General features: G+C 55.1%; 1 protein-coding gene across 1 annotated transcript; it reads right to left on the bottom strand.

The window, feature by feature from the left end:
• Positions 1-616: 616 nt before the first annotated feature.
• Positions 617-13,051, bottom strand: LANCL2 (LanC like glutathione S-transferase 2). Its single transcript, XM_090287007.1, has 9 exons — positions 12,684-13,051; positions 10,423-10,540; positions 8,021-8,228; positions 6,927-7,074; positions 5,816-5,962; positions 3,750-3,932; positions 3,198-3,374; positions 2,537-2,609; positions 617-867 (listed from the first exon to the last, which is right to left on the bottom strand). The coding sequence occupies exons 1-9, from the start codon at positions 12,873-12,875 to the stop codon at positions 752-754; spliced, it is 1,362 nt and encodes a 453-aa protein (XP_090143133.1). The 5' UTR covers positions 12,876-13,051; the 3' UTR covers positions 617-751.
• Between the last annotated feature and the right edge of the window lie 421 nt (positions 13,052-13,472).

The raw sequence follows: 13,472 nt of genomic DNA, 5'->3' as shown, positions 1-13,472 counted from the left end.
CCGCCCGGGCTCGGTCGTTGCTACGGGATTTGCAGCGCGGCCACGGGAGGGTCTCCTCCAACGCTGACCCTGATGTCCTGAAGTCCACTTCCCGGGTCCCCCCACTGCCTCGGACTGCGAGGGCCTCCTGCACTTCCGCTGAGCGCGGGGGCCCAGGGAGCTGCAGCGCCCCGCTGGCTTCTCCCACACTGAGCGCGCAGGAACAAGTGCGTCTGCAGCCCCGTGGGAGCGCCAGGCTGGAGGGCCCCCACCGAGTGCTGGGAGCTCCCAGGGCTCGCGGCGGCCCTTCCCTGCTGCTCATGTGACCGGTGCCCACACAAGTGCTGACAACGTGTGCCACGGGGCATCACCCCAGAGACTCGGCCTGCTCCCCGCCTGTCGTGCGGGTGTGGACGCAGACAGCCCGCCGCGAAGGTCCTGTACCGAGAGGGGCTGCCTCGTGCGCCCCGCACGGTCCGCTCTGCCCGGGGCACAGGCGGCTTTCCGCTCAGCACGGCTCACACCTACACACAACGAACACCAGGACACATGCAGGCGCGGAGGAAAACTGGGTGAGGAACCGTGTTTTACACCAGCGGGGGGAGGGGGCACCGTTACAGACGCGGGGGCTGGGGGGGGGGAGGCTGCTGTCCCTCATGCTCCAACTCAGGGGGCCCGGGAGGGGCTGCTGCTCCTCTGTCCCTCTCAGGACTCACAGATGGCTCTTTGTCAGGCACTGAGCAGCTGGTGGCTTTTGGTCCAAACCGGTCTCCTAGCAGTCTTTCTCCACCTTTTGATCCGTCTGCGAAGAGGCAAGTTCAAAGGCTGGAAACCTCGACGTCTGCGGTTCCAGGACGTCAGAGAGGAAATGGATGGCGCCTGCCATGCCTGCAAGGGCAAACGGGGACCCTTCAGGGGCGGCCCGGGAGGGACCCAAAGGGGCCCCTCCCGCCTCATCAGGAGCCGTAGGAGCTGGGAAAGGAGCAGACTTCAGCAATGACGCCGTAAAAACCAACGCCACCGTGGTGTTAGCACCCAGCAGCTCGTGATGCCACTTCTCTGCCCCATCTTATCTTGAAACTTTTGTTTCTGGGCTTTAATATTGCATTTTGGAACTTTAGGAAGATCTCACAGACTCGCCATCAAAAAAGTTATCGCACTGCACTTGAGATATTTCAACTTCTGAAACTTCCTTTATCAGAGCCCTTACTTTCTATTCCAGATAAAAAGTTGCGTTTTATATCTTCTCTAGGTTTTAAGAATGTTATATAAAAGCAAACTTTATTTGCTTTGGTCGAAATCCCTGCCCCACCCCCCCCGCCTGGGGCTCCACACGGAGGCACAGGAGCTTCTGAAGGTGGGGTGGGGATGAGGAGGGACCCCCCCAGCCCCAGAACGAGCCCTCCCCAGTTAGGTGTTTGTAGGTCAGCGCTATCCTGACACCAAAACCAGACAGTACAAAAAGGGAAAATTACAGGCTAATATCCTCCATGAATATAGATGTGAAAATCCTCAACAAAATATTAGCAAATACAATTCTGCAATTTGTAAAAATAACCATACATCAGGACTAAGTGAGGTCTACTCCAGAGATGCAAGGCTGGGTAATATTTGAAAAATCTATCCAGATTAAAAACCTACCCTATTAAGATGATATTAATAGTTGGAAAAATAATAAGAAAATATTGAAGAAAGTTCTGAAAAACGAGCAATGACAAGAAATCAACAAACACACCGTTAAGAAAAATCACATGATCTTAGCAACCGATGCAGAAAAAGCACTTAACAAAATTCAACATCTGTCTATGACTTGAGTTTTAAAAAATCCAATCATTTATCCCTTCTGAGGTTTATTTTGGAATTCATGTAAGATGTGGCTCTACAGTAATGAAAAGTTATCATCAACGTATCCTGACACCATTTAACTTTGTCCTTTGATTTCTGTGGCTTATGTTGTGAATCACCCAATTCTCTCTCTCCTTCCCTCCCTCACCCAGGAAAGGTAGGAAGTGGACCAGTCTCTGCAGAACGTCTGTTCTGTCTCCCTGAGCGGCGTCCTACATACCGGGCCTGCTGTGGACTGTTAACGGTGTTTGCTGAATTCCTGTCATGGCTCGTTTTTCAGAACTTTCTTCAATATTTTCTCATTATTTTTTCCAACGACTAATATTTCTAATTGCTAATGCTTCCTAAATGCTAATATTATTCACACTTCTTTATACAACTTAAATAATTACACACGTAACTAACGAGCTTCCTATGAACAGAGCGAGCTTATACGCAGCACTGCAGATGAAACGCCCGAGGAGGACGCTAACACTTCTTACGGGACCGAGCAGCAAACATCCTATCCGTCTACACAGTGACCTCACAAGAAAACACCTGGGGCACATTCACAGGAGCACAGAACAGGTACAGTGAGGAGACTCAGTGGCACTTGCAGCAGGAAACTACTTTGTAACCGGTCACACCTGTGAGATCAGAGGGCTGGGGGCCAGCCACGCGGGGACGGGAGCCAGGTCCACGCACCCGGCGCTCAGACGGCCCCCTCCCTTACCTTCAAAGAGGGAATAGGGTCTGTCAGGGATGCGGCACCCATGGGCTCCATACTCGAGACACCACTCTGCAAACTAAAGAAGGAAGGTGTTTCTTTTTAGACTGGAGATTTCACTTGGTGGAAAGGCAACAGAGAAGCCATTGCAGTGAGTCACCAAGAATCGCAGCCCCGAGGTTCTGGGCGGAGCAGAGGCCGGGAGCGTGGGCTCTGGGCCGGACGGCAGGGCCACCTCTTCTCAGATGGGCAGCCCGGCCACCCAGGGCATCACTAAGGAGTTGCCATGCACATTTCGGGGGAGGGGCACCCCTGATGGGAGGACCAGCTAACCGTGCTGGAGGGAACAGGCGCTGTACACACGTGGGGAGGTGGGCAATGGCTGCAGAGCGCAGTGTGGCAGGAGCGGGGAGGGGAGGAGGGGGAGGGGGAGGAAGGGAGGAGGGGGAGGGGAGGGGGGAGGGGAGGAGGGGGAGAGGCGGTGGGGGCTGAGGCACACGCTCAGCTCCGTGACTCAGGAGCAGTGGGGGCCCTGCCCCAGGTGGGGCCCCAGCCCCGCATCAGAGACGCTGCAGGGTTGGGAGCAGCAGGTGGAGAGGAGGAGGGAGAGGGAGGCGGACCGTGCCGGTCCCGGAGGGTCCCTCTGTCTGGACAGAGATGCCCTTACCTTGCAGGCCCGGTAGAGGTACTTTCTGTCCTGTGTGAGGTGGTACAGGGAGAGGAAGGAGTAGCCATTTCCGGCGGTCCCGTGGCAGATCCCGTAGCCCTTGCGCAGCAGGCCGCGCTGCCAAATCACGTCACTGCACTCCATGGCGTCCTTCAGGTACTTTTCCTCCTTAAAAACCTGGGCAGTGCAAAGCAAAGCGGCGTGGGAACGGGGTTCTCAGGGAACAGCCGGCAAAATGGTTCCCGTCTGGTTAGAAAACTGCACGGTTTTAGGAAACCAGAACTGGCCCCGGGGACAAAGGAGCGCCACCACCACCACCGCCTGCCGCGGCCCCGACGGCCTCAGTCTGTCCGTCTCCTGGCCTGTCCTCCTCCCAGCTCACGATGCTGCAAAGGTAGTTCTAAAATACATGTTAACTGTGACAAATTCAAATGCTCACTCTGGGGCCCTGCACGCGGCTACGGGGATGGGCACTGACCCTGTGCGCCCGGAGGCGCCGGGGGTTGGGGGAGCTCTGGGGCCCTGCACACCGGCGCCGGGATGGGCACTGACCTTGTGGGCCTGCAGCAGCACGTGGATGACGCCCGGGGCCCCGTGGCACCAGTGCACCAGCCGGTCCGTCTCGTTGCTCAGGGACGAGGGGTAGTTCCCGGACCGGAACCGCTTGTGGCGCACGTAATCGATGCTGGGCTTCACCATCTCCGTCAGCGTTTCTGGGTCCACCTTTGCCGCTGGCTTTAAACAACAACAAAACATTACGTATGTTTTTCCTATTTTTAAGAAAACCCACGTATTGTGGCTAATAAAGTATCAATAACCTGGAGCATATAAAATTAGGGTTTATTCAATGATTTGAGACCAGGACAGACCTTTTCTTATTTCAACTGTCTGTCGTTGCAGATGAAGTCTGAGAGCATCTTCTGAAAAACTCCCTCTTGCTCAGGGGAGGCCTTGGACAGAGCGGATAAGGTGCAGCCACACTTCAGAGGGCAGGCTGCTTTACCGGAAGGCCCCCGTGTACATACGCATCTCCCCCAAACGCCCCCAAAGAAACATTCGAGTAACGTTTGACCAAACCTCTCCGCACTGTGACTAAGTATCACGTTAACCCAAAAGGCAGCCAACAACCACAGGAGGCCGGCGACCTTGTTAAATGGGGCCTTCCAAATTCCTCTAGTATCTTTTTCAGAATCCGAGGTAACACTGGGTAGAACATTATACGCGTGTCCGGTGCACATTATAATCCGGTGTCGTACACCAGAGCGCGCGCGCCACCCGCGGCCCAGGGCCTCTGCCCCCAGACGCTGGAGCCCCGCGCCGGCTCCGCCCTCCTGCACCCCCTGCCCGTCTGGGAGCCGCCAGCCTGCTGCCCGCGTCTGTGGGTTTGCTCTTGTTTCCTCTGTTCGTTTCTCTTTTTGTTTTGTATTCCACACCTAAGCGAAAGGTTTTTGTCTTCTTCTGTTTGCCTTATTTCACTTGTTTTCTATTGGAATAGCTCTTACATAACTGTCTTTCCCCCAATGGTGTTATTACTTTAAAAAAGGGTTCAAAGCCTCTGTTAAAACATTTTTCTGGGAAAATAGAGGATACACACACTGTCCAGAATAACAGTGCCACTTTAAAACAAAATACCGAATTCTGGTTATTTCGGCCAAGGGTGTCTGGACCATGAAGAAGATTCACAAATCGGAGTATATGCATGTTTTACCTTGTACGACAATAAACGGAGACCACTAATGACCAGAAAAGGGGGTTGTAGTCCTTTGTTCTTATACGGGCCTTTGGTAAAAAAGAGCGCAATTCTAATCTGTGCTGTTCGATTTGCTAGTTTTGTGGTTCTGCGCAAACTAACCGCCCGCCCTGCGCTCTGGCTGTGAAGGGGAGAAGACAGGCTCAGGGGAGGGTAAGCAGCTGCGCACAGCAGGCGTGGGCCGCGGCCGGGGCGGTGGGGTCTGTCTGGGGTGGGGTCCCTGCACTGCATCCCGCAGACCCGGCGGCACGGAGAGACAGACCGCGGCCACGGTGACCTAGTGAAAACCCGAGGACACAGCCGGTCGCCAGTGCGGGTATCTGAATGTGGAGACAGCTCTGCCCTAGTCTGTTTTTTTTTTTACATTCACACACTTATATTTTTACTCTTTCCGTACATATTGGCAAGGATGAAGCTTAAAGATGCGTATTCTATGAAATACGCACAAACGAGGCATTTATATAAATAACTTAAACTACAGAACGTGAAAGGTGAAAAATACCTTCCACATCATCAGTTCCCCGTATTTACAGTAGGCCAAGCTCTCCCCCTAAAATACCAAACTATGTTATCTCGGCAGAAAATGATCAGTTTCTGGGCGGATACTGCAGAGGCCCGTGCGCCCCCGGAAGCTTCTCAGGGGAGGGCCTCCTTCCCCAGGGGGATGCCGCCCGGTGTGCGTGGGCGCAGGTCCCCGGTCTGTGCACTGCTCCGCGCGCAGAGGGAAGCAGACGCATCACTACTCAAAGGAGGGGCCACACTGTTTTTCCACCTGCGCAGTCCGTGCCCACGGCTCAGTTCCGCTGTCCTCTCCGACCGGCTGTGGTGGGACGTGGCCACGGGGCAGCATTCCAGCCGCCTCGCTTACCTGCATTAACATGTAGTAAATGCCGGCCATGCCGTGGGCTGCCCCCACGTACTGCTTCCGGTGCCACTGGTACAGCAGGGGACAGCGCTCCGTCTTCCTCTCGTCCCTCGACAGGGCCTTGCCGGAGTCAATGATGGCAGTGACGACCTGCAGGGGCGACGGGGCAGCGTGGGGCCGAGAGCCCGCCCGGTTCCTGGCCTTGTCTCAGGAACCCTCACAGCACACGGCGCAGCCGCGGGGCTGCCTTCAGTTTGCAGATTATGACCACAGGCAGAGATGAGCCAAGGGACAATCCCAGAGTGGGAGAAAAACACCAGGAAGCCACACCACGAAACCAAAAGCTCTCTGTATAAACGGTTCCCCGGAATCTAGAAAAGCTTCCTCTTGGCCACTCTGCGGCTGCCATGCTTCCCCCAGAGCCTGGCAAGCTCCCACGGAGGCCCAGCCTTAGGCTCTGCTGTGAGAGGCAACAGGACATGTCTGCTGGGGTGTGCAGGGCTCTCGTTAGCCCACGAGAGGGACGCGCGGTGCCGAGTCTGTGGTGCAGACACGGACTGGGCCCCGGCCCCCCGCACGCGTCTGATCGTCGAGTGCCACGTTTTAGCTGGGCATCGGCCCCGAGCCCCAGACAGCGGGACACGGTCACTTGATGAAGTTCTTTAAGTGGGATGTGAGCAGAAGCGAGGTGGGACCTTGTCGTTCTTGGCCTTAAAAAGGAAGCAGCTCATCCTCCCCTTCCTCATCTGTCCCTGGGCGCAGGTGCTCAACTAGCTTTGGCCCCGCAGACAAGGGCGGGCCCCCAGGATCCAGGAGAACAAGACAGGGGTCCCAGGCCCCATGCCCAGGACTGCCTGCCAGCTCAGACATCTCACGAGAGAGATAAACATGCTGTCTTTCTGGAGCTGTGGCTGTTTGATTCTAGCAAAGGCAGCTGAATCGATACAGGCACAGAGTTTTAAAAATCCCTGGGAGGGACAAAAAGGAGCTATTTATTAATTCTCTGAGCTGGTTTCAGGACCCGAGCCTAGCGTCTGCTGCGGCTGTGCTGACGGGCAGGCCCGGACGTGGGCTGGGGCAGAGGGTGCCCGCGGGGGCGGGGGGCCCACAGTACCTCCTTAATCGCCGACTGGCACACGGTGCCCGGCCCGATCTCCGTGTTCAGGTAGAGCAAGGCGTACAGGTACCCCGCCCGTCCGTAGAGCAGCTCATCGGGGAGGTCGGAGTCTCGGCAGACGACGGCCCTCTGGAGCTGCAAAAGTCTGCCCGACAAGAACATTTCTGTTTTCCCGGGGGCTGCCTAGCGCTCCTCTTCCCGAGACTGTAAATAACCCCATTCCCGTGGGGGTTACCTGCTATTTATTTTTAATTTAAAACTGATTAAACAAAAGAAGCAAAAACTTCTCTCTGAGGTACCACAATGAATAAAACATCTTTGTGTTGAAAATGTCTACCTGACACGTATGCTACACCATGGAAGTCCAGAATGAGAAGAAAGTGACTTAAACTCTAAACGAAACGGCAGTAAAATGTGGCCAACGCGTGGGGGCTGGGTCGCGCCGCCCCGTCCTTCAGCAAACATGAGCAGGCTCGCGTGAGCTGGGGCCAGCAGACCACGGGACTGAGCCGCGGTCTCTGCTTCCTCAGAAAAGATGGGAAACCAACAGATGCCGTGACAGGTGATACTTTCTGATGGTTCGTGACAACTGAACAATTTTCATGCACAGAAGTCAACCAAAAGTTACGCTAGAAAAATGATGACAGTAACAGAAAGCACCATGTGGGCCCCTCTCAATGGCCCCCCAAGTTAAGGCGAACACAGCCCAGGTGGGAAGGGACCACGGGATCCCTCCACTCTGCTCGAGACTCATACACAGAAGCCTTCACTTCCTGGACAGGTCTGTTTGTAACAGAAGATACATTTTATTTTATTTTTAGCGAGAGGGGAAGGGAGGGAGAAAGAGGGAAACGTCCATGTGCGAGAGGAACATCAGTCAGTTGCCTCTCGTGCGCCCCCACCTGGGGACTGGGGACCTGGCCTGCACCCCGGGCCTGTGCCAGGACTGGGAATCGAACCAGAGACCTTGTGGCTCGCAGGCCAGTGCTCAGTGCACCGAGCCACACCAGCCAGGGCCGAGCCACACCAGCCAGGGCAGAAGACCTTCGCCTGCGAATTTGGAGAAAACCCTCCCCCTCGGGGGCACTCACTTGGTGACGCATTCCTGGGACTCACAGTCACTCTTGAGCCTGTGATAGACCACAGCTCCTACGGCGAGCGGCCCCGCATCCCCGCAGAGGAAGGTGACCCTGCGGCCGCTGAGGTTCCGCAGCGTCCTCTTTACGTAGTCCAGGGACCGCAGCAGGTAGGTCTGGTCCCGCGTGACGCGGTGCAGCTGCAGGTACAGGAGGGCTATGCCTGGGAGAAGCCCCGCCCCCACGGAGACCGTTACCGACCGCCCTTCCTTTTTGCCTTTAGGACATTGTGTTTATGATCACGGGAAAAACCTACATGAACCCTCCGTTTCTCAAGGGCATCATCGGAGACATTACACAGGGTAGATTTTTTCCTTCTTAGTTCTGCTCTGTGACCTTATTGCTTAACTAAGTTTCGAAGTCAATGCTGAAAGTGCTGTCGTCTCTCTCCCCACTGCAGTGGGATTTTCCTGTTGTGTTTTTCCCTCCTCCGGCAAACTTGGTTTCCCTTTTCTTTCCAATGTTACGTATACAACTGTTGAACTTTCTCCTTAAATATGAATTAGACAAGTTTTTCTGGGTCAACCATTAACAGGAAGATTCTCTGGGAGAGGGAAATGCTTAGGTGCTTTCCCAGTTTTTAAAATGTCAATGGCAGCCTCTTCCAGTGATGAAGTTAACTCAACATAAACTACATTAACACGTTTCAGCCGCAGGCCAGACGCCCCTCCATCCCCACGGCCTTTGTTTCGGGCGGCTCCTCGCGTGGCTGTGGTTCCCGCCCCCCTGCCACGCAGAGTTCACAGCTTCTGCCCGATAACCTCACCCCCCCTTTTCCACAATAGCGCTTTTTAAAGCGTCTGCAGCCTCTGTTCCCAGGACACTCTCCACACCTCTGCTCTCTCCTCGCCAGCGGTCCCTGCCGCCTGCGCGCTCAGACAGTCCCCTCCCGGGAAAGGCCACTGCTGATCTGAGGGGCGGGAAGGGCGGCCTTGGCCCCGGGCCCTGCGCCGCCCCCCGGGCCGCTCTCAGCCTCTCGCCCGTGTGCGCACGCCCTGCCGCTGCGCTGCTAGAGACCGGGCGAGGGGTCCGTCCCCTCTTCTCACACTGCACCACTTCCGGAGCAAAAACGGGGCAGGACGGGTCTCGGGAGGCTCCGCACGCTGCCAGCACCGCAGCACCACGGGTGTTATTTTAAAACATCCAACCGAACACGTCCACGGGGGTCCGTCCCTGGTCCCACAAGAGGACGGCAGACGGAGATTACAGCCAACCAACCAGCTGGCTCTCGGCACCCTCCCCGGGGTCCCCGACGCAGGCTGGGAACCTGCTGATCACGGAGCAGACGCAGGGCCTGGCCCCGTAGTCAGACCCGCTGTCAATGACGGGACGCTTCACGGGAGAGACCTCTTAGGGGGAACCTGTCCACTCGTAACCACATTGTTTTCCCTTGCAAAACATCGTTATTCTTTGTATTTTGCTTCAGGGTAGCCGAAAGCATCTAATTCTACATTTCAGGTAAAACTCGGTGGCTCTGTGAGTAAACCAGCTCCATGTCTGGATTTAAAAGTTTGAAAATTTTACTGTTAACGTCACTGTGTGTTGTGTTCATCCCAGGCAAACAGTAGGAATCTATATCTGGACACGAATAAAACGATCAGGGCCAGCGTGTTTGTAAAACCAGGCATCAGCTCGTGGGACTCTAACTGCACCCTCGGTTCTACGCTGTTCTTTGACTAAACTCTGAAGATTTACCAAGAAAAGGCTCTAAGTTTATAGGTAAACTGCCATCAGTAATAATCACACTGCGGTCTAATCCCTCAGAACGAGTTCTGTCTTTCTTTCTTTTACATTCCAAGGATTATAGCCGTTACAATGTCCTGGCTACATGGTAAAATAATGACAATGTAAAGATTAGTTAAAAGCAAGCTAATTTTAAAATTCAGTTTTTTCATGTAAAGTGTATTACCGGTTGCTTGTTTAATGATCATCAAAATAAAAATCCTTATGCGTACTAATGAGTCAAGTGAGTACAAGCAACACGTTAAATAGTTATTATATATAACGGACCAGAGAAATCACACATAACTGCAGCTTGTCGCAAAGACCAAAGCAACAAAAGCAAACGAACAGAAAGAAATGGACCCTCGGGCAAGGTTGCTCTTATAACGCATTTTCATGGACTGCCATATGTTAGGTTACAGATATATGACATGCTACATGTTAAAAGTTCAAACTTCCAGGCAGAATTCCTTTAGAAATAAAGTTCCAAAGCATCTCAACTATGGAGACAGTTCAAAACTTCACCTAAAGGGGATAAAACTTTACCATTTTACAGGAGAAAAAAGTTTCAGACCCAAGTCTTACACTCCACCCCCCAGGAACAAGCCACGCCCAGGACCTGCACGTATCCTCACCTGTCCACCCAGTGTAAGCAGAGCAATCATGGGGGTCGGCAGTCTTCAGCCCCTCTTCCATCTGCTGCAGGAGGTCCTTGATTTTGGTCTGGATCCGCCTCGTGAAATTATGAACGATCTGAGAACCAAAACAGGACAGTGACATAAACGGCACAGGAACAGGACGATGTTGAGACAGGCACTGCCCATTCCAGCATGTCACTGACTGGAGCGCTCCCTCGGTTTCATCAGGTGCGTTTTTAAATGAGACAATGCCCTCAATAGACTGTACGTCTTATGTAGGATCACAAACAACACGCTGCAGAAATGAAACGGAGGATAAAAAACGGTAGATGTGATTGAATAACATTTTAACTACTATACATTAAAGATAAGGAGGATGGTTTAAAAGTTAATGACAAGAAGAACAATAAAAAAAGGCAAAAAGAAAAAAGTGAATGACAGGCACTCACAGACACAGACAACAGTGTGGTGGTGACTGGAGGGAAGGGGGGTGGTAAAGGGTAAAGGGGGCCAAGTATATGGTGACGGAGGGGAACTTGACTTTGGGGGGTGGGTACACAACACGAATATGCAGATGAGTTATTGTATAATTATACACTTGAAACCCATATAATTTATTACCCAATGTCATCCCAATACATTTAATTTAAAAAGTCAATGACCAAAGGGAAATACTTGTAATGTAAAACATTATAAGTAAAAAATTCTACAGCAATACAGAAATGTAGCTAAAATGATCAATAAACCTCGTAAAAAGAAAAAAAGTAAAATGACAGGCATATGCAAAAACGGTCACTCAGCAATTAATGCAACAAAAATAAGCACACGCACCACGGCTTGCCTATTAGGTGAATAAATAATAAAGTATTTTAAAACATTATGAACCAACACTACTAAGAACTAAAGCAGCAGGTATTCTCACTCCCTGCTGGGGGTCTTCCTGAAGGGAAGTCTGGCCACGGTCTTAAACACGTATTTGTTCGGGCTGTTCTGTCTGATGGCTTTTGGAAAACCTAGTTGCTATACCAGCCGCTGCGTTGCGTTAAAATATCCGATCGTGACTGTAGAGTCGTCTGCTGTGTATTTCCTCCTTCAGTTCCGTACTTGTGTGTGTGTGTGTCCGTTGTAGTTCTGCTACTGGGTGCAGACCGATCTACAACTAACGGTCGCATCTTCCTCATGGACTGACTCGGTGTCACGATGGAAGGCCCCTCCGGGGGCAACAGGGAAAATGCTCATGTCATTGAAGAAAGAAAAAAAAGAACCCATTGCACCCTGTAACTAAGAGTCCACGGAAGAAAAGCAAAAGAAAATGCGTCCATGGCACTGCGTGCTCAGGCTTCCAGGGCCCATGTCACTGGAACTGGGGCGCGTGGACGGAAGGCAAACCTCAGAAATGACATCACCAGGGTGGAGGGCGTGTGCGCTCCTGCGGGGCTCCCTCGGCCCTGGGGGATCGGGTTCCATTGCACAGAAGGGAGGCCCCGGGACTGAAGACAGAGGGCTTATCGTTTTCACGGAAAGACCTACGTACTCTCCAGAGACTCAGAGTAAGATACACCCACGACACTCTCTCGGACGGGAGAGGAGGCGCGTGCCCCTTTCCTCTTTATGAAAAACCCCAACCCTAACCAGTTCCATCTGCTTGCACGGAAACACAGCCCCGTCCCGAAGGCGGTTAGGGCCTGGACGTATCTTTCGGGAGACACAGTTCAACCCTTAACACCCTCATCTCCATGGCATTTCGTGTCCGTCAGACAAAGGTACACTTTGATACCGTATATCTTAGTTACATTCTCAACATACCACTTAAAACATAAAAAATGCAGTAACTGCCAGTCATAAAGCGTCTCTACAGAAGGCAGTGGGGCCTGATTCGTGTTCATTCTGGCGAAGCCGGGGCCGGCCTCCAGCAGGGCCGTCCGCACGTGCCTTGGCTGAGCGCGCTCCAGGGCATCGGCTGCCACGGGAGCCCGCACGGCCACTCCCAAGGGCGCAGAAGCGGAGGGCTCCATCGGGGCGCTTCACGGGCGTGAGGGGCCCCGCGGCACCAACCACGGGCCGGGGAGGAGCCCGGCTGGGCACCAGCGAGCGGGGGCGCGCCCCAGGGACGGTGCGCAGGGAGACGCCACACCCCCCCGTGGGCGGGGCCGATGACGTCAGCACGTCGCTGGGCGGGGCGGGTGGACGCTACCACCGCCCGCACTCCCCCCGCCCGTCGCGGCCCAGGGCCCGGCCAAAGCGGGCCGCAGACTCACCTTCCCATCCTCGTGGAAAGGGAGCCCGAGCTCCTCGGGGGACGGTGCGGAGCGGGCACAGCCCGCGTCCTCGGCCGCGGCGGCGGAGGCGGCGGCCTCGTAGTCTGGGAACGGGTTGGGGAACGCCCGCTCCTCCATCTCCGTCTCCCCGCTCAGGTGCAACTTGAGTCTCTTGGACATGGTCTCGCCCATCGCCGCCGCGCGCCCTCCCCGGCTCCGGGGCCGCGCGTACGGCGCGCGCGCGGGGACAAACCTCCCGCGCGGCGTTTCCCCCGGAGCGGCGCTCCGGGACCCTGTGCGCTGGGCCGGGGGCTCCCTTTAGGAGAGCCGCGAGCTGGGAGGGCTAGCGGGGCCTCGGGGCGCGCAGGGGCCTCTCCGCCGGGCCTGCGGGGCCGCGGGCGGCCGGCACATCTGGGCGCAGCTGGTGCGCTCCACGTGGGGCCCGCCCCGCCGGACAACGCCCGGGCAGCCGGGCCCGCGGGGGGCTGTCGCGGCTCAGAGCCCGGTCACGGCCGCCCGCCCGGTCCCTCCGCCGCCCGCCCCGGCCTGCTGTGGGCGCCGCGCTCGGCAGGGCCGGAGCCCCGGTCCGCAAGCGCCTCCTGCGGCCGAGCCCCTTCCACAATTCTCTAGAGCAAACCGGGCGGCCGCGCGGGGCACGTTCGCGCAGGGAAACCTGGAGAGAGAACTCGCCGTCATTCAAGGTGTCTGCGGTCCCCAGACGCGCCGTCATCCACCTGCATTCTCGCCGGCCGGGCGGGGCCGCCTTGGGCCCCCGAAGCGCCAGGCAGC

Source organism: Furipterus horrens, unplaced genomic scaffold (genome assembly GCF_987537825.1).
Source record: "Furipterus horrens unplaced genomic scaffold, mFurHor1.1.pri manual_scaffold_9, whole genome shotgun sequence".
NCBI classification, from domain to species: Eukaryota; Metazoa; Chordata; class Mammalia; order Chiroptera; family Furipteridae; genus Furipterus; species Furipterus horrens.
The sequence above is the reverse complement of the archived record's forward strand: the minus strand, read 5'-3'. Positions and strand labels throughout refer to the sequence as shown.